At 38.7% G+C, this 24,013-nt stretch overlaps 1 protein-coding gene across 1 annotated transcript; it reads right to left on the bottom strand.

Annotated features, from left to right (window-relative positions):
* Positions 1-15,158: 15,158 nt before the first annotated feature.
* LOC115815884 (B-cell receptor CD22-like) lies at positions 15,159-18,490 on the bottom strand. Its single transcript, XM_030778854.1, has 6 exons — positions 18,448-18,490; positions 16,742-17,074; positions 16,375-16,626; positions 15,905-16,165; positions 15,554-15,814; positions 15,159-15,454 (listed from the first exon to the last, which is right to left on the bottom strand). Exons 1-6 carry the CDS (start codon positions 18,488-18,490, stop codon positions 15,159-15,161), a joined length of 1,446 nt encoding a protein of 481 aa, XP_030634714.1.
* Positions 18,491-24,013: the final 5,523 nt, after the last annotated feature.

The raw sequence follows: 24,013 nt of genomic DNA on the forward strand, positions 1-24,013 counted from the left end.
TATACGATTGATGGAATTGTGAGACTTTTAATTTGATATCTGTATTGATGTTTAAGAGAGAGAGAGAGAGAGAGAGAGAGAGAGAGAGAGAGAGCCTGTGTGTGTGTGTGTGTGTGTGTGTGTGTGTGTGTGTGTGTGTGAGAGAGAGAGAGAGAGAGAGAGAGAGAGAGAGAGAGAGAGAGAGAGTGCACAGATACTATCAGGCCTGTACCACACACCCCAACTCTGACCATAAATACCTGAAACACATAGAACGCACATCATCATCATACGTAATGCATTAGTTGAAGGTCATTTGTGTCTAAATAAAAGTCATGTGAGCAAAGTGTCTGGATAAGTGAATTCAGAATAAATGTCGCTCATGGTTGAGTGAGGTTTGATATTAAGTTTACTGAAAACTTTGTTGGAGCTGTTACTTGTGATTTTGTTTGTGTGACTAAAGATCTCAGAATGATATTGTGTTTGGGTCACTGAGCAGAGGTCAAATTGAGAGCCAGTCAGAAGGCTGTAGAGAAAGGCCATATGTATGTATGTATTTATTTATTTATTTATTTTGTGTAGATGTGTTAACTGTGAAGATGTTGTACACAGAGGTCTTCAGCACACTTACACAGTCTCTCTCCATTTCACATCATACAGTGAGACTTTTCTTAGTGAAAACAAAGCACAGAACATAGAACACAGAGACCAACTCTAGTGTTGGTACAGGAAATGCATTCATTTTCTACACATAAACCTCCTACATTGTTTCATTTCATTTTTAAAGAATAAGGAAAGAGAACAGACTCACCCTGAACCATAAACAGAAAGACCAGAGAAGGAGGAAGAGACATTTCAAATGATGGCACCACAATAACCTGTGTCATAATATTGTTTTGTTGGTTTAATTGTCCAAGGCATTACAGAAAGCAAAAACACTTTTACACACCGTCATCACTGTCTTCAATTTTTTTCAAAAACTTACAGTTAAAATTTAGTTAGTTATTCTGAAATCTTAATCGCTTATTACTGCAACTACATGTGTCAAAGGAGTCAAAGGAATGAGTCAGTTCATTTCTCACATTATTCAGCAGAAGAAGGTTTGTTATTATATTCCATTTTAAATGTAGTTTTTTAAAACTGCAAAAGCTCTTTAAGAAAGAAAAGTTATTGTCTTATGTCTCTTACCATGGTGTTGCAGGTCTCAGTACCATCATCTGACTGCCAAACTGAAGTTGTCACACATATAAATATAGTCTACCCAACAATATGTCCTTAAAGAGTGTGGTTAACATGTTTTATTGTACAACCCTCCCTCACTTCCTCTTCTCATGTTAAAACATCTCTCTCTCTCTCTCTCTCTCTCTCTCTCTCTCTCAAACAAAGCATCTAAAATCAACATCCAACTAGACACCATCTCCCTCTCTCTCTCAAATAAATCTTTCTTTTGTCTTTGTGATCAGAATTCCTTTAGTTTCTCTTTGTCTTTACAGTGATGGTTCACTGAATATTCACCATTTGGATTTAAACAACTGGAAGACTGAACTATCCAAGCAATGTATTATATGAACTTTTAATATTATTAATTTCCTCTTACACATGAATCAAAAATCTTTATGATAATATTAGAATGCTTTACGAATTTTAGTATGAAAGGGTTAATGAATAACATACACCAAAAGGCTTGGTCATAAGTCATAGTATGACAAAGGGGAGCTGAAGCTCCACCCCCTTCTCTTAGAGAGTGGAGGGTTTCAGTAGTGTCTTTTTTTTTTTTTTTTTCTTAAATATGATTGCTGCCATGACTACTGAATTATTTCACTTCCTGTAAAGAACTAAAAACAGGAAGTCACTGTGAAAAAAATTGCCCATAAAGATGAAAGCTTCCCTCTTTCGCTGATAATTTTAAATAACCAAACAAAAATTCAAAGATGGTCTGAGAGTACACATTTCTTTGAACATCTCAGTTCAGATCATGTATAAAACACACTATTTCTTGCAGAATGTTGGCAGAACATGTCAGTCACACTAAAAGGGGACACAGCTCATGAAAACGTTAAAGATGGTTTGATAATTATAGAACAAATAGAATTTTGCCTCAGGTTTGTATGAGTGTCTCTTCCTCTATCTCTCTCTCCTCTCCACATTTAGAATAACATCTTCACTGTCTGTGGATTAAAAAGGTGTTGAACTTTGTTCACCAGGTTTGTCATTCTCAGTCTAAACGTGACAGCCAAACAGAAAAAAGAAAACTTAACATATCTACTTAAGACACACACACACACACACACACTCATGCTTCACAGTGGCTCAGTGGTTAGCACTGGTGTTTCACAGCAAGAAGGCCCTGGGTCTCAGGCCCTTTCTGTGGGGAGTTTGCATGTTAGGAATAGTATCAGTATTCCAGTCAGTGACCTTGCCCAAGGCCCTGGCAAAAAAGACCTGCAGGATTCAGATCATGTGTAAGACACTATTTCTTTCAGGATTCAGATCATGTATAAAACACACTATTTCTTTAAGAATTTTGACAAAACATGTACATGTCAGCATTCAGCCAGTCACGCTAAACGGGACACAGCTCATGAAAATGTTAAAGATGGTTTGATAATTATAGAACAAACAGAATTTTGCCTGAGGTTTGTATTAGTGTCTCGTCCTCTATGTGTGTCTCTCTCCTCTCCCCACTCATGACATCTTCAGTGTCTGTGGATTAAAAAGGTGTTGAACTTTGTTCACTTTGTTTGTCATTCTCAGTCTAAACGTGACAACCAAACAGAAAAAGAAAACTTAACACATCTACTTAAGACACAAACACACACACACACACACACACACACACACACACACACATGCTTCACAGTGGCTCAGTGGTTAGCACTAGTGTTTCACAGCAAGAGGGCCCTGGGTTTGAATCCTGCCTGTCACAGGCCCTTTTTATGGGGAGCTTGCATGTTAGGAATAGTATTATTTAATTCTTGTTTTCGGAAAACAGACCAGTAAATAATGTCTTTTGTGGGACACCAGCATCTACCAGTCGGTGACCTTGACCAAGGCCCTGGCAAAAAAGGCCTACAGTTGGTCCCCATAGCTTATAGTGTGTGTCTCATTGCTCTAGTGTGCGTGTGTGTGTGTGTGCTTACTGGTGTTAGGATGGGTTAAATGCAGAGGCTGTATTTCACTGCTCAGTGTGTGTGTGTGTGTGTGACGAATAAAGTACTTCTTCTTCTACACATACACACACACAGTCTTAGAGAGAAATACACATTGGGGTATGATAGAGTGTGAAGACATGTGAGATCTCTGATACACAGACCAGTGCTCATTTCACACTCACAACAGTTTGTTTTTTCTCCTTTAGTAAACGTTAGACTAAACTGCACCCCAACCCACAGTGGTTTGCCTGCATTCTTCTGCGTTTCTGCTTGTCTCAGGCCTCTTTTTAAAACTTTTCATCAGTCGAATATTTATAAAACCCACAGACAGATGTAAAGGGTGAAAAATAGCATTGCTATATGAATAAAAACAAAAGATGAAATATGGAGATACAAGGTTTCCACCTGACAGTGACAATATGTTTATGATAGTAAATGTGTTATTAATCTATTCTATGTTTTTATGACTTGCTAAACTTCTTTTTTTTCTTTTTTTTTTTTAGCTTTGTTTACGTTTTCTAATTTTTCGCGCCATCTGCAATTTTCTGTAGTAGGCTGCAAAACTCAAAAAAATTCCCACGTAATTATTATTGGCAAACTCGCAAATAATCAAATCCATGAAGATTAAACCCACGAGAGTTGAGGTTTGACTGCAGTTTGTCAGCTTTTAGTCAGACATGGTAAACTTGATGAGGCTCATGAAAACATTCTCTTAGCACTCAAACTATCTTTTCGCACGGATCAGATCAGAGACAGTTCACTCAAAATGAGCTCCACCTTGGAAGAGCTAACAGCTTAACTGGTATTGCTTGACTTGCTGAGATGGGTCAGGACTGAGTGAATGAGTAAATCCAAACACTCACCATCTGCTCGGACCAAGGTGAGTCTCATATGAAAAGAAGAAGGATTAGTGCTCCAAGGCCCTGGCAGAAAAGACCAGGAGTTAGTCCTCATAGCGTAGCTTATGGTGTGTGTCTCACTGCTCTAGTGTGTGTGCTCACTGGTGTTAGGATGGGTTAAATGCAGAGGCTGCATTTCACTGCTCACTGCTCAGTGTGTGTGTGACGAATAAAGTACTTCTACACACACACACACACCTTTCAGAGTCCTACAGGGAAACAAACATTGGTTTGTCTCCGATCCACAGACAAGTGTCCACAAGTGTCACACTTAAAGCAGTTTTATTTTTCTTTTAGCACTCAAACTGCCTTTTCTTATAGATCAGATCAGAGACAGTTCACTCAAAATGAGCTCCACCCACAAAGAACTAACAGCTTAACTGGTATTGCTTGACTTGCTGAGATGGGTCAGGACTGAATGACCGAAAAATCAGTAGTCACTGAACACTGAACATCTGCTAGGACCAAGGTGAGTCTCATTTGAAAAAGAAATTTCTGGCATGTAGACTAAAAGGTGATTTTTCTTTCTTTCTTTCTTTCTTTCTTTCTTTCTTTCTTTCTTTCTTTCTTTCTTTCTTTCTTTCCTTCTTTCTTTCTTTCTTTCTTTCTTTCTTTCTTTCTTTCTTTTTTCTTTTTCTTTTTAGAAATGATAGCAATATGACTACTGAATGATTTCACTTTCTGTAAAGAACTACGAACAGAAAATTGGGGTGAAAAATTGAATCACACAGATATGAACTTTTCTCTTATGTTGATAATTTTAGATGATAAAGATCTGAGGTCTGAGACAACACGTTTCTTTGAACATTTTAGTTGCGATCATGAATAAAATATATTGTTTCTTTAAGGGTTTTGGCAGAACATGTAGTTTGTCAGCATTAAGTCAGACACACTAAACTCCCATTTGAAATGGTGTTGAACTTTGTTCACTTTGTTCGTGCCTCTCGTACTGAAAGTGACATCCACACAGTAAAAAAGAGAGTGTAAACCATACACTCTCTCTCTCTCTCTCTCTCTCTCTCTCTCTCTCTCTCACACACACACACACACACACACACACACACCCCCTTCAGCTGTATGCAGAGTCTTATAGAGGAATAAAACAGTGCGTATGACCACTTTCCATTTCACACTCATCGCTGCTTTTTTGTGTATGCGTACGTTTGTCAGCTCAAACTCTCTTTTCTCACAGATCTGTGGCAGTTTTGTCAAAATGAGCTCCACTCAGTAACATTGAACAGTTTGATTGGATTTCATCATCCACTCAGTCCTGACGCAGCTTAACAAGTCCAGCACTACCAAACACTCAACATCTGATCTGACAAGATGGTCTTAACACAGGTCTAATATATAAAAGAAACTTCTGGCATGAAGACTAAAAGGTGACTGATGGCCAGAGTTTCAAAAGCTACATCTGATAATCTGATAATAGAATCAATAATCTGTCTTCTGAAATGTTTCGAGAGAGAGAGAGAGAGAGAGAGAATATAAAAGGTTTACCATTGTTCATGTAGGGTCAGTCATGGAGAGGAGATCATTTTTACTGCAATGTGTACTCATAAAACAGACAGGAGAAGTGTGCATACTGACTCTAATTTTCACTTCAATCTAAACCATTACCTTAGTCCCAGCACTGCCCCTAGTGGTAAGAGCATATTATTGCTGCTCTGAGAGAGAAAGATGTGTTTTCAGTAATCCCAAAAGTGAAGGTGTTCCCCTAGTGGTCAAAGAAGGAATCTACTGGATTATATTGGGAGATGAAGAACCTTGGTAGGCAGCTTCAATTCAAACTAAATAATAGAGAACTAACAGTAGTCTGGGTTGTGAAAGTACATACATAATAAAAACATAATCCAAAAAAACCCCCCAAGAAACACTCAGGTGTGCCTCATTCAGAGACCGCTCATTTTCCTCACACACACACCAACCTGTCTTTCACAATAGGACATCCCTTAAATTATATGCCCTATTAGTTTAATTGGACAGCATAGTACACTGGAACCACTGGCGTCATTTATGCTGGGGACGGTGGGGACATGTCCCCACCCCTTTTTGAAAGCCTTTAGTTAAACTTATTAATGAATAAAATTACATTAATACATAATCCTATCATGTCATTAAGAGAGAGAACCAAAATGCTCACTGATCGGTAAATCTAAATCAAAACACTTCTGTAGCTGCAGTGTGTTCTTATGTAAGAAGCACGTGTGTTCTTAAAACGCACTTATTCAGAATTAGCAGTTAAAAGGTTGTGTGTGTGTGTATATATATATATATATATATACACACACACACACACACACACACACACACACACACACACACACACACAAATTGTTTTGTTGTTCTAATAATGTGACAAGAACAACTAGGAAAGGTCACACTCTGCCCAATGCAACGACAGACACAATCAAATCATGCAGCGTACGGAGACTTTCATGAATCCCTCAGGTGGAGGCTGGATGCATGTGCATATCACGGTTTATTGAAAACAGTGTGAAAGACACAAAGCTCAGGGAACAAATTCAGATACAGGCAGATGGAGAAAGAGAACACACAGGTACAGGTCCAAACAGTTTTTGGAACTTACAGAAACACAAGACTTATAACTGATAAGAGTCAGAATCAAGACTTCACAATAAGGCAAAGAGACACGAGGGTATATATACACAGAGATCAGTACAGCTACATAACAAAAGACAGGTGAAACTGATGACTGAATGACTGAATGACTGAACCGGAGAAACAGAATGCTTAATGACCAGCAGAGGGCAGAGGAGAGCTGTGAGAAATAGTCTTTAAGAGAGCCTGTGTATGTACTGGAAGAAATGAGTCTGACAAGACACAGTCTTATGTACGTGATAAAAAGCGTGTTCTCTATGTTCTATCCTCAACTTACTGTTTTTCATATTTTTCCCCAGTGCTTATGTTCAGTTTGATCACCTTCATAATCAGGAAAAAAAAAAGATAAAACAGACATTCAGTCATTCAGTCATTTAATGTTAACGAATCTAAGATTAATCTAATTACAACTGTAGAATTCCCTCTTAGAAAAAGCTATGAATGCACTTTGTATTTTTAAAATAAACTAGTTTTAAAATACTCATTTACAGTAAAAGCAACAGTACTTTTACTGTAAAAACAATCCTCTGACTTCTTCACACCATGAAGTGCAGGACCTAAGACAGGAGTCTCCTTTATTGCCTGTTCAGCCACCTGCTACATATTGACTACAGACTGAATGAAATATAAAGGTAAAAGATGTACAAATAGTTTTAAAAAGTCTCCAAGAGAGGGCATAGCTTCTCAGTATATATAACTACTCTTAAAAGTCATAGTAACTTAAAAGCTCTGTTCATTCTTAAGTGTGGCTGTATCAATTTTCTTTTTTTAATCTGTTGCTGTTTATTTCAACATATGATGAATGTTCACACTGCAGAGGGGCTTTCAGACTGTGAAGTCAAACTATGATAGGTCAAACTATGATAGGTCAAACTATGACAGGTCAAACTATGATAGGTCAAACTATGACAGATCAAACTATGATAGGTCAAACTATGATAGGGCAAACTATGATAGGTCAAACTATGACAGGTCAAACTATGATAGGTCAAACTATGACAGGTCAAACTATGATAGGTCAAACTATGATAGGTCAAACTATGACAGGTCAAACTGATAGGCTGTGTCTTAAATGGCAAAGTCCTGTAAAGCCCCAGCATTGTAAACCACATCTCAAAACCATGAACCTCAAGGGGGAGTGGCTAATTAAGCCATCCAGAAGCAGGTTTATTTCAAGGACACAACACAACACTCTCTACTGTTTCCTCTAGCAAGGCCTGCTTCTGAAAACACTGAGCACATGAGGACTGAATCGAGGAGGTGACCTCGAAGTGAACCTGGCTAAGAACCTGTGTCCGTGACAGAGCCACAGGCTTTCCAGCAGGCCTAAGAAAACAAGTCGCCCAAGCCAAGTCATTTCTAACCAGGGATAATGTCGCCCCCCCTCAGGGGAAATGTTTTCACTTATGTGTGAATACAGTGTCGTGGGATGAGCCATTTGTATGTAGCGAGAGATAGACATAAGCACATTTACCAAAGTTGCCTATAGTACTTTATCGATACTAGCCTAGCTGAAGGTGAAGAAGTTTCAGATTAAAATGGAGGAAGAGGTTAAAGAAAAGAGCTTGAACCTCTCTCTCTCTCAGTCTCTCTCTCTCTGTCTCTGTCTCTCTATCTCTCTCTCTGTCTCTCTCTCTCTTTCTCTCTCTCATTCTCTCTGTCTCTCTCATTCTCTCTCACTCTGTCTCTCTCTCTCTCTCTCTCTCTCTCTGTCTCTCTCTCTCTCTGTGCAGGGTTAAATGTACTCGAGTAAAAGTGAAAAGTATTGTGCAGTAAAACTACTCCTATGAGTATTGGACTAAAGTTACTAAAGTACAGGTAGTGGAGTAAACGTTACTCGTTACTACCCACCTCTGGGTGCGTAACACTTTACTTTAACATTAGCCCAGCTGAAGCTGAAGGAGTTTCAGATGAAAAAAGAGGAAGTGGTTAAAGAGAGGTGCTTGACCCCGGCCCTCCCCCCTCTCTCTTTCTCTCTCTCTCTTTCTCTCTCTCTCTCTCTCTCTCTCTCTCTCTCTCTCTCTCTCTCTCTCTGTGCAGGCATGTGTGTCAGGGCAGGGTGCTGGCTGAGAGCATGCTGGGGGGGTGGGGGGGGGGTGATTTAAATATCGCGCTTAAAAGTGTTTCCTCCAACTGTGAATCCAGCTGTCATGCCACTGGTATAGAGAAAATATGGTTGATAGTTCACTGTGAATATCACACTTAATACGAATATCACTTAACTGTACCCATGATCTTACTTAAGAACGTGAACCCAGTGAAATTATAGTTATTCTGAAAACTCCATTTGTAGCTCAGCGGCCTGAAACACTGAACCTAGAAATTATTCAGAATAACTCTTCACTAGCCTTAACATATTCTAAATTTCTAATTCTAAATTCTAATGTATATTACATAATATATTAATGTAGCAAATACAGTAATGCTCTCCAAATTAAATGCCTCTCGCTAAGTTCCTGGATCACCACATTCAATAAAATAGGAAGTGATTTGTCATGTAGTTAGAGAACAGAAACGCGAATGTAAGCGTTCATTGCGACAACCCGCAGATATCAAATATGTCAGCTGTTGGTTAATCATACAGTGGTTATCTAAATCCCTATGTTCACAGCTATAGCACTGATTATTGGTTCAATACGTGCGATTATTCTGTAACGTTGTACAGGATTGTTTAATTTTCTTTTCTTCTATATAGTTTGTGAGTGAGTGTGGGAATGGTTTGAATTCCACTCACATGGTAAACTAACCTCTGAGGTGATCCGGTCTTCTCTATGACAGATCATTATCGACTTGTGATCAAATGGTGCATTAAAACGTTGAGCCTGATATCTGTAAGGTGTTAAGGCGAGTGGTTTAGCTGGATGGTAAAACATGGAAAAGGAGTATTGAATAAAGATGGTTAAGTACATCAGCTCTCCAGCTTCAACCTCAGTGTCTCTGACCACCTGCCAATCACCATGAACATCGATGTCCTTATCCCCATTCTAAAAGAAAAATGTAAAATATCCTTCAGGAATCTCAAATCTGACCCTCCCTCTGTTCCTTTAGCTTCTCCGGACAGTAACATGTCTGCCTCCCCTCCCCTGCTGTCTGGTGGTCCCTCTGATTTGGTTTATAATGACATGCTCTCCTCCTGTCTTGATCGGCTGGGTCCCGTTAAAACAACAACAAAAAAAGGTTTCATTAACACACTCAGCTCCCTGGTACACACCTGAACTCCACCAAATGAAATCCCGTAAGCGGCCAGCTTGAAAGACCCTGCAAGAAAACTGGACTAACTGTGCATCTTCCATTTTTCTCAGACTACCTTCAACAACACCACAGTCTGGTCTGTACAGAAAAAATGATTGTGAGACTTAAAAGTAAACCTACTTTTAAGTGTTAATCTTAAGCATCAGAAAAGTTTCTAAAACAACCTTTCTTTATTTATATCGATTCTCAATGAAATGACATTCAAGACATCATTTTGAAAATTAACTTGAGTACTGAGAGCGCTGAACTAGTTGGGAACTGCAACAGTTTCTCAAGTAAATTTGATTAGTGGCATTTTGTCCATGGTGTATGTCAACACATATTAATGTTCAATTCCAGTTCCATGAGAACAGGTTGGAAATGTCACTACACTCCAGAGCTGTCAACCTACCAAATTTAGAGATTCTTCTTCAAAGCATGTAACTATTACAGGACTGAAGATGGTTCCAGTCTCTTTCCAGCTGCTGGTGATGGTGTGGATGAAATCAAACTAAGCACCAGGTCTAGTTCTATGTCAGTTTTCTGAATCACAATCAATGTTCAGATTTACTGTAATCCTACATACAAGTGTTTTGTTTGTTTGTTTGTTTTGTTTAGATTAAGTCAAATTGTTGCTAAGCATTTGGATTTCACTTTGAAAATGTGAATTACAAGGAATAGATTTTTTTTTTTTTAATTTTACTTGTGTGTGTGTGTGTGTGTGTGTGTGTGTGTGTGTGTGTTTTATCTCTTAAATTGTGAGGTAGTACTGAAAAACATACACCTTGAGGTGGGCCATGGTCCAGTCTTGGACAATTTTATCAAATGGTGTGATGATTCATATTTGTAACTCAGCATATCTAAGACAAAAGAGATGCTTATTGACTTCCACCAAAACCCTCCTGTCACGATAGCAACTGTCATCAGTGGCATAGCTGTGGAGACAGTAAGCCAGTGCAGGTATTTGGGCACCATCCTGAATGAAAAAATGACATATTCATTTTCCTGAACATAAACAACATTAAAATCATACCAGTATTAGGCAATAACAAACTGTGATTAAAAACCTAGAAACATACAAACATCTAAAATCAATATCGCTAAAGGACAGTCACAGAAAGGCATTTTAAAAAGATTATCAGGAATTTACATTCATTTAATTTCATGTTTCAAACAGGGACTCAAAATGGCAGATTCCAGCAAAAAAATGACACTGTGTAGAAATAAAAAGAAGTATTTGTAATTATATCAATCTACAGAAAGGTAATAGTTCAAATAATAACTTTACATTGATCTCAGCATTGCATTAAAAACATAGTTAACATTTAAATGATGAATGCATAAGTAAAATGCTAAAATATGTAAATGTAAATGTAAATGTAAATGACAACAGTTTGAATATGCTCAACCCAAAAGACAGCCCAGAAACAGCATTGTGGAATAAATAATGAAACAAAATAAAGAGGAAACCTCTAAGCTCCACTGTCATTGAATGTCATGTGCCTGTGTTGTTTTCATGACATTGTCACCATGTCTACATGTTAGCATATATATCATCGTCACAAATGTCAGAGACAGAGCATGAAGACTGAAGGTTTGAAAAAGTCACATTGGCATACAGATCATCATCCTGATTGGCTAGGTCATCCTGAGTGCCTGGGTCATGTGATGTGTTGTCAGCACAGAAGCCTCTCGGTTGTACATCACTATACAGACAGTTCTGAAAGACAAATTAAAAAAAAAAAAGGAAAAAAAAATTATATATATATATATATATGTGTGTGTGTGTGTGTGTGTGCGTGTGTGTGTGTACACACACACACACACACACATATATATATATATGACTTGAGAATTCCTGTTAAACAAATGGGGGTTAAAAAAAAACATAAAACAAAAACAAAACAATACAAAAAGCAAGCAAACAAACAACTCAACACAAAGTTCAGGTCAACTTGTCTCTTTACTTAACATCAGAGGAGCAATCCAACAGCACTGAGCACATGTTTCCAGCTCCTGTCTTAATTTGTTACCTCCTTGAACAGCGGTATCCTGCATGACTTCATATTAGTTCATGAAGCAGCAATAACTCAACACACAGATAGAAAATGTTCCTCCCCTGTACTCTGCTCTGATCTTGGCTTTCTGGGCCTGTGCTGATGCAGGGGTTAATCAGGGACAACTAGAAGGTGATCATTCCTCGTGTTTTCACCAAACAGTTTCCTCCAGTCAAGAGTTTTTGTGTGGATAGTTTGACACAGGAGACTGTGGGTGTGTCATGGAGAAACTCATAGGTGAAAATATAATAAATAAATAAATAAATAAATAAATAAATAAATAAAGTGGTACAGTAGCATCGGAATCCATTAACCAACCCTTACACTTCAAAACAAAATCACTGCACTGTAACAGTTAGCTTCTTGCTGTATTGCTCCAATTCCTCTAGAGGGCCCTCTAACATGGCATTTGACACACTGATATTTGCTAAAGCTCTATGCTATGCAAAACCAGACATGTGACCACAACCAAAACTCAACACAGCAGTAAACTGGAGCGAGCTCAAAACATTGCCGACACACTGATCAGTTCCTCCAGAATTTTGCGAGGCTTTTTTGGGATTGTTGCAGCCTAAAATGCAGCTCCTCTAAAACATTTCGAGGCATGTTGCGATGCTCTTTGGCATTTTTTTTTGTGATGAAATTGTGGGAGCCAGTGAAAATTGCAAAAATAGTTGTGATTTTTTTCTTTTGAAATACAACTGAATTTGTCACTGGAGTTTACCCTCCTGAAGTAGGTCGCAACAGTGCTACTTCCTGCTTATAGCCACTGTTTGGCCTTCTTTTATGTCGGCATTTCTGCCGTGGGTGACTGAGAATGTCCTCCTGTACCGTCCTCATTTTCGTTGTCGGCTGCTTCATGAAGAAACGGGTAGCCTTCTGAAGGTCTTTAGAAAAGACTGACTTTCCCTTTGGCATGATGCTAACCGTTAACTTACTGACAGATTGATTGAGCCACAAACGTCATGGCAACAACTTTGACAACGACATACTGATTGACTGACACACATATACACACACATCACTGTTGAATTCAGACACGAGGTGCATTGTTGTTTGTGTTTTTTGCTTGATCGGGGTGGGCAAATCTGGTCCTGGAGGGCCATGGTCCTGCTGTTTTTCTTGTCAACCAATTAAATATAGTCTCTGATTGGCTGAAGAGCATGCACACCTGTTTTTGAAGTGAAAATCAACAGGTAGCTAAGAGGTGAAAACAAAAACCAACAGGACACCGGCCCTCCAGGACTGGATTTGCCCACCCCTGGGTTAGATAATAAGGAGTGGGACAGAACATGATAAACGTGTATGTAAGCGCTGGAAACTAGTATTATAGTTAATATTTTAATTGTGGTGAAAACCCTACTGGAAATTCCAGTTCAAGACCAGCAGAAAATCCCAGTAGACATCCAACTGAAATCCAGTAGAGCACCAGTAGAAAACCATTTGAAAACCAATAGCAATTTTAACTGGTTCCTATTGGTTTTTATAAGGAAACTGAAACACATTCAACTGGTTTCATAACTGGTTTCTACTGGAATGCCCAGTAGAAAAACCAATACAAATTTCTACTGGAATGTATCGGTCTGGTTCCAGTTGAAAATCAACTGATAGAAACTGCTGGTTAACCGGTTAACCGGGACAATTTGGTAGTGAGTGTTGAAAACAGGTACATTTTAGTGTTTTACGGACATTTGTCGGGACTCGGTTCACCCAGGTTGAAACTGGGACTATTCCTGATAAATCGCAGTGTCTGTTCACCGTATCTTTAGCCGTTTTTACCATTGTTGTTATTCCAGCAGTTATTTGCCTTTCTAAAGACTAGACACCTAGACTGTATGTTGCAGCAGTTAAGTAACAAATGTAGTTTCACGTTGTACTGTCATGTATCAGCCTTACACATGCATTAACAAACACCCAAAATGATATACACTTAAATGTCTTACATGGTAGGAGGGGAAGGCATCATTCACACAGACAAGTGCACAAACTGTCACATGAACTGAACATCAAAACGCAATGACAACTTGATCAACAATACACATACAATTTGAGTAGACACAAAAAGGGAAACATGAACCAACAATAGCTAACTTGGGCTAATATAAAGTCCATTGCCCCAGTGCATGCTGGGACACTCCGCCCACCTATCCCCATACATGCCACAGTATTAAAGTTCAGTAACATTGTTGCATGGTTTTGTACGCATTTGTGAAATATGTAAGCCCTACCACGGTCTCCCTACTAGACGCCTATGCGGTCTGATGGTGGTAAAAGTAGACAAGACTATTCTTCTTATTTTTTTACCTTCTTCTTCTTCTTCTTCTTCTTCTCTCTCTCTCTCTGTGACGCTCCTAGAGGGCGTCTGGCGCCCAACTAAAAGTAGACCTCTCTCAGTCTGCTGTTTACCGCTATAAGGTTTACTAGTTGCCCTAAGTTAACTAACACATAGTTTTCACTGAGCCCTTGGGCCTGTTCTATGAAACGAGGTAAAGGTAAGTTCTGGTTAAGTTAACTCAGAGTAAGTAGTAAACCTCCTAACAGAGGAGACCTATGGCTTCATTCTCTTGGCAAAACAAAGCCATTTATTAGGAGGTTTACTACTCACCCTGAGTGAACTGAACCAGAAGTTACCAGGATAAGCCAGTTACCTTGCTTCATAGTACAGCCCTCTGCTTTCTGCAATACATCCCAGGTAACATTCTGAGAGATTCAGCAAGAATTAAAACAACAACTAAAACAACAACAATGACATCATCATCATCAACAACAACAATAGCAACAACAACAACAACATCAACAAAACAACCACAAGAACTCAAACAACAGCAACAACAACAACAATAACAATAGCAATAATAATAATTAACAAGAACAACGCTTGCCTGTTTTGAACCTTGTGCTGAAGAATCGCTCCCCCTTTTCTTCTTTCTATCGATATACAAATGAACAAAGATATGATGAGGAAATAATATTTTTGCCATCAACACTTTTTTTTCCAGTTCTACAAACACATTCAGATGTAGATGAGTTGGATCATTAGTCCCTGAGATTTTGAATGTAAATTCCCACATGTTGACTGACCTCATCCACATTAAACCAATGAGAAGTAGAGTTCCTCCACACACTGTGATCCCAGTAACTATATAAATGACAGTGTTGTAGTCTCCTGAGAAAACAAAGTCCAAATCACTTCATCATAGCTCTAGTTAAGACAGATTTCATATGACAACATCTATGACAGTTTCTGTACCTTTCAGTGTGATTGGTACAGCAGTGGTTTTCTGAGAGCCATGTTTATTCTGGGCCTCACAGTAGTACAGTCCACTGTTACTGGACTGAATGTTGTTGATGATGTAACTCTGTCCATATCCTACAGGTGAAGCTACACTCTCTTTATACCAGGTGTAGCTTATCTGTGGTGGATTAGCATCACTGCTGCAGGTCAGAGTCACTGAACTGCCCTCCACTATTTCACCAGAGGGACTGACTGACACTGTGGTATTTCTTGGAGGATCTAGAGAAAACAACAAAAAACATCCTATACAAAACACACAGTCACTATTTAGGTCATAATAAACCACAAACTTGAAGAGTCATATCATGTTTCACTTACATAAAACATTCAGAGATACAGTATTTGAATACTGATGTCCATGTTGATTACTGAACTTGCAGTGATATTCTCCACTGTCCTCAGAGCTGATCTTGTTGATCCTGTAGGTTTCTTCTTTTCCTATAGTGACAGTTCCACTCTTCTTAAACCAGGTGTAGGTGGCTGGTGGATTAGCATCACTGCTGCAGGTCAGAGTCACTGAACTGCCCTCCACTATTTCACCAGAGGGACTGACTGACACTGTGGTATTTCTTGGAGGATCTAGAGAAAAGAAAAGATACAAAACACACAATAACCATTGAGGTCTTAATGAAACCACAAACATCAAGAGTCACATCATATCTTACTTACATAAAACATTCAGAGATACAGTATTTGAATACTGATGTCCATGTTGATTATTGGATTTGCACTGATAATCTCCACTGTCCTCAGAGCTGATATTGTTGATCCTGTGGGTTTTTTGTTTTCCTATAGTGACAGTTTCATTCTTCTTAAACCAGGTGTATGTGGCTGGTGGATTAGCATCACTGCTGCAGGTCAGAGTCACTGAACTGCCCTCCACTATTTCACCAGAGGGACTGACTGACACTGTGGTATTTTTTGGAGCATCTGAATGAAACAACAACAACAAAAAAGTTCAGCAAAATATTGCATATTGCAGTTTTAGAATGGCAAACTCTGTGTGAATAAAATGTCTTTCTTTTTCACCAATTCACAAAAGTATCTAATGAGAGAAATATGTGGACATATAATATCATATTTCATGAACATCAATTATTTCATAATAGAAATCTGTGATCAAAGTCTTTTCCACGCACATATGACAGTGAGAGTGACAGCAGAAGAGGGAAGATCCTCATGGCCTTGTACAGCACACATATAACTGCCTCTATCCTCAGAGCTGACTGACTGGAAAGAGAGTTCATTGTTCCTGATGTTTCTCCTTGTTAAAACATGTCCATTTTTATACCAGATGAAGATTGGACTGTTACTCAGAGAACAGGTGGTTTTACATGTCAGAGTGACTGTATCACCCTCCTTCACTCTCTCTGGAGTCTCCACCTGTAGGTCTGAAAACAGGAGAGAACAGAGAAGATCTCAGATTCACTCAGTACACTCAGTGTGAACAGAACTGATTGGATTTTTATACACAGAGAGAACAGGAGATTCTGGGTGAAAATGTACCTGTAATTGACAGTCGAACTCCAGGTTGACCAAGCCACTTCTCGTTATAGGTCATAAATCTGAATCGATACCTCCTTGAATCTGTCTGAGTCACGCTAATTAGTTTCATGCTACAGTCTGACCGTGTATCTCCAAGATAACGAACCCTGCCTTTATAACCTGAGTCTTCAGACAAATCAGAGGGCTCCCCAACTTCATGTTTTGTCCAGAAAACTGTTTGGACTGTATGACCAGTGGGATATGTGTAGGAGCAGGACATGGTTACTGATGAACCCTTCAGGGCACAGATACTATCAGGATTATATGTGACACCCCAATCCTGACCATAAATACCTGAAACACATAACACACACACATCATCATCATCATCATCATCATTATCATTATCATCATTATATATGTTGCATAATGATACATTAGAACAGGGTCATTTGAGTCTAAATAAATGTCATGTGAGCAAAGTTTCTGTACACGGGCACTAGCTGCTGTACGTCTATATGCACAATGCGTACCATGAGATTCCCGATTTGTGAGCGGGGAATGACATGGTGACCGTCTCTGAGTGTTTACTGATATTCATTGATCATGTGCAAGTCCACTTTATATTTCTCCTCCAGCTAAACACTCTTCAGTTAGGCTATGTGATCAATATCTGGTCTGTTGTCAATGCTACCACAGAAACAATCGTGAAGGAGGTTGATGTCGTCAAACCTTTGCCTCCTGTTGTGCAAATACGTGGATAAGGGAAATCTGATTGGTTAGCTGATGCCCAGAATGTTTCATTGTATCTTTTCGAATGAGGCGCTTTCCCCCAAAATGATCACCAGTTACGCTCCTACGCTAGCTAGTTAATGTTCGAGTACGGCAGATTTCTACCAACATTCACTGTGTGCTGAAAGCCCTTCTAACTATGCCAGTGTCCACAGCCTCTGCCAAACACTCATTTAGCACTCTGAGGCGTCTAAAGACTTATTTATGCAACACACTGACAGACTCACTGATCTTGCCCCTATGAAATGAAAACAGACAGTGAGAATAAGCTCTAATGCGACGTGATGAAGGAGAGTAAACTTCAAATAGGTAGGCCAGATTAATTATCCACTAAACAGTCAGTGGTGTGTCTCTCTCTCAGCTCTCTTTCGATGCGTGTGCGTGTGTGCGACATGCGTGCAAGTGCCCGTGCATGGTCAGGTTTCGTTACCCTAAGATGAAATCCTGCAGGCACCCCTGTGTCTGGATAAGTGAATTCAGAATAAATGTCATTCATGCTTGTGTGAGGTTTTGATAGTGAGTTTAATGAAAACGTTGTTGATGTCACTTGTGAGTTTGTTTGTGTAACTAAAGATCTCAGAATGATACTGCATGCAGGTCACTGAGCTGAGATCAAATTGAGAGCCAGTCAGAAGGCAGCAGAGAAAGGCCGTCTTATGTATTTATTTATTTATAGATGTGTTAACTGAGAGGACGTTGTAAACAGAGGCCTTAAGCACAGTTATACAGTCGCTCTGATCCATTTCACATACATTTATCTCATACATTCAAGACCTTTTTTAGTGAAACACAAAGCACAGAACATAGTACACAGATACCAATGGGAAAATTATACTCTAGTGTTGGTACATTTCAAATGCATTCAGTTTGTGCAGCCAGACTTTCTACTTTGTTTCATTTCATTTTTAAAGAATAAGGAGAGAGAACAGACTCACCCTGAACCATAAACAGAAAGACCAGAGAAGGAGGAAGAGACATTTCAAATGATGGCATCACAATAACCTGTGTCATAATATTGTTTTGTTGGTTTAATTGTCCAAGGCATTACAGAAAGCAAAAACACTTTTACACACCGTCATCACTGTCTTCAATTTTTTTCAAAAACTTACACTTAAAATGTAGTTTGTTATTCTGAAATCTTAATCGCTTATTACTGCAACTACATGTGTCAAAGGAGTCAAAGGAATGAGTCAGTTCATTTCTCACATTATTCAGCAGAAGAAGCTTTGTTATTATATTCCATTTTAAATGTAGTTTTTTAAAACTGCAAAAGCTCTTTAAGAAAGAAAAGTTATTGTCTTATGTCTCTTACCATGGTGTTGCAGGTCTCAGTATCATCATTTGACTGCCACCCTGAAGTTGTCACACATATAAATATAGTCAATTTGATAAACTGTCCTCAGAGAGTGTGGTTAACATGTTTTACTGTACAAACCTTCCTCACTTCCTCTTCTCATGTTAAAACATCTCTCTCTCTCAAACAAGTCATCTAAAATCAACCTTCAACTAGAAACCATCCTTCTTCTTCCCTGATGAATATTTCTTTTGTCTTTGTGATCACATTTCCTTTAGTTTATCTTTCTCTTTACAGAGATGGTTCACTGAATAGTCACCATTTGGATTTAATCAACAAGTAGACTGAACTATCCAAGCAAAGTATTATATGAACTTTTAACGTTATTAATTTCCTCTCACACATGAATCAAAAATCTTTATGATAATATAAGAATGCTTCATTCATCTTAGTATGAAAGGGTTAATGAATAACTTACGCCAAAAGGCTTGGTCATATTTTACAGTATGAAAAGGGGAGCTGAAACTCTACCCCTTCTCTTAGAGAGTGGGGGGATTCACAAGTATTGTTGTTGCTGTTGACTGCTGATTTTTATTTTTTCTTTCTTAGAAATCATCGCTCTCCTGACCACTGAATGATTTCACTTCCCGGAGTTAGTCCCCATAGCGTAGTGTGTGTGCTTCACTGCTCTAGTATATGTGCTCACTGCTGCATTTCACTGCTCAGTGTAGTGTGTGACGAATAAAGTGCTTCTACACACACACCCTTCAGCTGTTTGCTGAGTCCCACAGAGACACAAACACTGGGGTATGATAGACCGTGAAGACATTTCTTTGAACATTTTAGTTGAGATCATGAATAAAACACACTATTTTTTTTTTTAACAGTTTTGGCAGAACACGTAGTTTCTCAGCATTAAGTAAGACACACTAAACTCACATTTTAAATGGTGTTGAACTTTGTTCACTTTGTTTGTGCCTCTCGTACTTAAAGTGACAACCACACAGTAAAAAAGAGAGTGCGAAACATATACTCTCCCTCACACACACACACCCTTCAGCTATTTACAGAAACTTATAGAGGATTAAAACAGTGCGTATGACCACTTTCCATTTCACACTTACTGCTGTATTTTTTTCTTTTTGTATGTGTGTGTGTCTGTCAGCTCAAACTTTTCTCACAGATCTCTGGCAGTTTTGTCAAAATGAGCTGCACCCAGTAACATCAAACAGTTTGATTGGATTTCATCATCCACTCAGTGCTGACATCATCCACTCAGTCCTGACGCAGCTTAACAAGTCCAGCACTACCAAACACTCAACATCTGATAGGACACGAAGGTCTGAACACAGGTCTAACATGAAAAAGAAACTTCTGCCAAGAAGTCTAAAGGGTGACTGATGGGTAGTGTTTCAAAAACGGCCTTCTGAGTTAATGAAGTTAATGAATGAGTTAATGAATCTGTCTTCTGAAATGTTTATGGAGAGAGAGAGAGAGAGAGAGAGAGAGAGAGAGAAAGAGAGAGAGAGAGAGAGAATATAAAAAGGTTTTTCCATTGTTCATTTAGGATCAGTCATGGAGAGGAGATCATACTTCAATGTTCACTCATAAAACAGACAGGAGAAGTGTGTATACTGACTCTAATTTTCACTTCAATCTTAACCATTACCTTAGTTCCAGCACTGCCCCTAGTGGTAGAGCATATTATTGCTGCTCTGAGAGAGGAAGATGTGTTTCCAGTGATCCCAAAAGTGAATGTGTTCCCCTAGTGGTTAATGAAGGAATTGACTGGTTTATATTGGAAGATGAAGAACCTTGCTAAGAAGCTTCAATTCAAACTGAACAGATACTCCTTCAAAACTCATCCATAGGTTGAAAGTATATACATGATAAAAACATACTCAAAAAATGAATAAATAATAAGTACTCACGTCTGCCTTATTCAGAGACAGCTCATTTTCCTCACAGATACCAACCTGTCTTTCACAATAGGACATCCCTTAAATTATATGCCCCATTAGTTTGAATGGAACAGCATAATACAGTAGAACATGTTTCAGATCATTCACAGAATTAAGGCAAGGCCAGAATAACAGTGTTATTGACATCAGTGTTAGTCGTGTTTTAAGAATAACTGAGGTCCTACAGCTGCAGCCAATGTTCAGAAGTCAGTATGGAAAATGCTCAGTGATGTCAGAAAGATGTTTTTTTATTTTCTTCTTCTTCTTTTGTTTGTTTCTTTGTTTGTTTTGTTTTTGTTTTTTGTTGTTGTTGTTTTTTTTTTTTTACCAGGGCTTATCTGAATACACGCTTTAACCGCTATCCCCTTGTACAGACAGGACATCTAGTAGTAATGTCATTGCTATCCATCCCAATTAGCATGTTACCATTCAATCAGAGCTGAATAAATATGGTAGAATTTATCTGTGTTAACATTTTACAACATTTTGAAAACCAGGTTGTTTTGTCAAACTTTAGATCATAACCACACTTAATCGATGGAAATGATAGCAAGGGTCAAAATGTTATTTCTTTCACAGAAACAAATAAATAGTCTAGTTATAGACACTAACCAAGGTGCGATAGTCCTTGAATCTTAAGATGGCTGCCGTTCTCTGGGCTCTACCTCAGCATTAATGTTTTGTTAGTTTATTCGCACTGTTTTTGTACAACGACGCTACATTTTGAAACGCCGCGATCAACTACGACAGCCTTTGGTCGACATCATTTCTGCGATGGATGCGAATTTTACAACCGAGGGTAATTCAACCGAATCAGCGTCCATCTTGATTTGTTTAGATTTAAATTGTTTAACCTACCTGCAACTGTTAGTATAGTATTCCAGCGATACTTATATACTTTTAGCGATACGTAAGTGTGGCGTTGTTGCTTAAAAATAGTATGATAGGATTAAATCGACCGTGTTGTTCTCTCTAACTAACCTTTTCTTTTCTGTCTGTGATAACGATTCAGAGTTAATGCATCTACATTCTTTATTTGCTTGTTTAAGGTCTAATACCCCACTAATGCTCTCCTTTTCCTCCTCATCTTCTGTGTGTGTCTGTGTGTCTCATATGCTTGAATATGAATGTGTGAGTGTTGCTGTCTTCCTCCCGGGTGTGCCCGGCCCCCCCTCTGTCCTCTTCATCCCTCGCTGTCAGCCTCCTCCTCATCGTCACCCCCCTTGTCCAGCTTTTGTTGTCATTATTTTGTCTTTTTGCTAGTGTATTTCCTTTTGCATTATGATTGTATTACTTGTAATTGTCCTCTGGGTCGGCACCTATTCCACACCTGACTGGCCATGAAGAGGTCTCCTCTCTCTGTGGTCCTTCTCAAGATTTCTTCCATTTTTATCCCTGTTACACCTGGGTTTTGAGGGAGGTTTTTCTTGCCCGCTAGAAGATTAAGTCAGGGGGTGCCAGTCTGTTTTGCTTGTTGTGGGTATGTAAAGCCCTTTGAGACTTTAATTAGTGATACTGAGCTCTAAATAAACACTCTCTCTCCCTCTCTCTCTCTCTCTCTCCATATATATATATATATATATATGTGTGTGTGTGTGTGTGTGTGTGTGTGTGTGTGTATGTGTATGTGTGTGTGTGTGTGTGTGTGTGTGTGTGTGTTTGGTTATATATATATAACCAAATCTGACAGCGTACGGAGACTTTCATGAATCCCTCAGGTGGAGGCTGGATACATGTGCAAATCACACTTTATTGAAAACAATGTAAAGGACACAAAGCTCAGGGAACAAATTCAGATACAGGCAGATGGAGAAAGAGAACTCAGGCAAAACAGGTTAACCACAGGTACAGGTACAAACAGAGTTTTTGGAACTTACAGAAACACAAGACTTAATACTGCTAAGAGTCAGAATCAAGACTTCACAATAAGACAAAGAGACACAAGCGTATATATACACAGAGATCAGCGCTGCTAAATAACAAAAGACAGGAGCAACTGATGATTAAATGACTGAATGACTGAACCAGAGAAACAGAACGTTTAATGACCAGCAGAGGGCAGACGTGAGCTCTGAGGACAGAGGACAGTCTCAGCATGAATCATACTATTTGTTTTATTGTACTCCAGATGATGGAAAGAGTTGAAATTAAGATGAGAAACATAATTTAGTCCCTAAGAGAGTATGTTTATGTACTGGAAGAAATGTCTCTGACAAGACACAGTCTTATATATATGATAAAAAGCATGTTCTCTATGTTCTATCCTCAACTTACTGTTTTTCGTATTTTTCTCCAATGCTTAAGTTCAGTTTGAAAAAAAAAAAATAAAACAGGCCAAACACTCAGTCATTCAGTCATTTAATGTTTATGAATATAGCCTAATTATAACTATAGAATACGCTCCCAGACAACCTCAAAGCTATGTATACACTTTGTTATATTTAAATTGAACCTGATAACATATTTAACATTGCTTTTAATTAGGTGTCGTAAATCACTCTCTTTTTTTATTTTAATGGTTTCTTAACCACTTCCATGCCTTTATTTCGTCATGTCCTCTTTATGTTTCATTAGTATTTAATATGTAAAGAGAGACTTGGGGACTGAACTATACACTGATTCCTCTCCTCTCCCCTCCCTACTAATCCATTTTATCTGAGTCAACAATAGAGACACCATCAGCGCTGTAAATATTACTATGTGTCCTCATGTTCTGAAAAAGACACACACACACACACACACACACACACACACACACACACACATATATATATATATATATATATATATATGCGTGTGTGTGTGTGTGTGTGTGTGTGTTTGAATGTCCATTATATATATAATGGACACTCAAACAAATAAAACAACTGAGAGTGTTTATTAAGACCTGGGTTGAGAAAAACAGCTCTAATTTGTACAGAACTGTCCGGCTACTCTGGGTTGTACATGGATTGTGCTCTAAATATATGGAAAACAACGAATTAGGGGCTAAAAGACAGAATCAGTAACTAAACTGCTTGTAGACTCCTCTCCTCTCCTCTCCTCTAGCCCCCCCCCCCCCCCTTCTCTCCTCTCCTCTCCCTGCTAATCGTTTTTATCCAAGTCGACACTGAGATCTGCATCGGTGCTGTACATGTTACTCTGGGCAGTCCTCATATTCTGTAGAACACACACACACACACACACACACACATACACACACACACAGCCAAATTAATGGTCGCAGAGTAATAGGAATAAGGTTAT

Source organism: Chanos chanos, chromosome 7 (assembly GCF_902362185.1).
Source record: "Chanos chanos chromosome 7, fChaCha1.1, whole genome shotgun sequence".
Taxonomy (NCBI): Eukaryota; Metazoa; Chordata; class Actinopteri; order Gonorynchiformes; family Chanidae; genus Chanos; species Chanos chanos.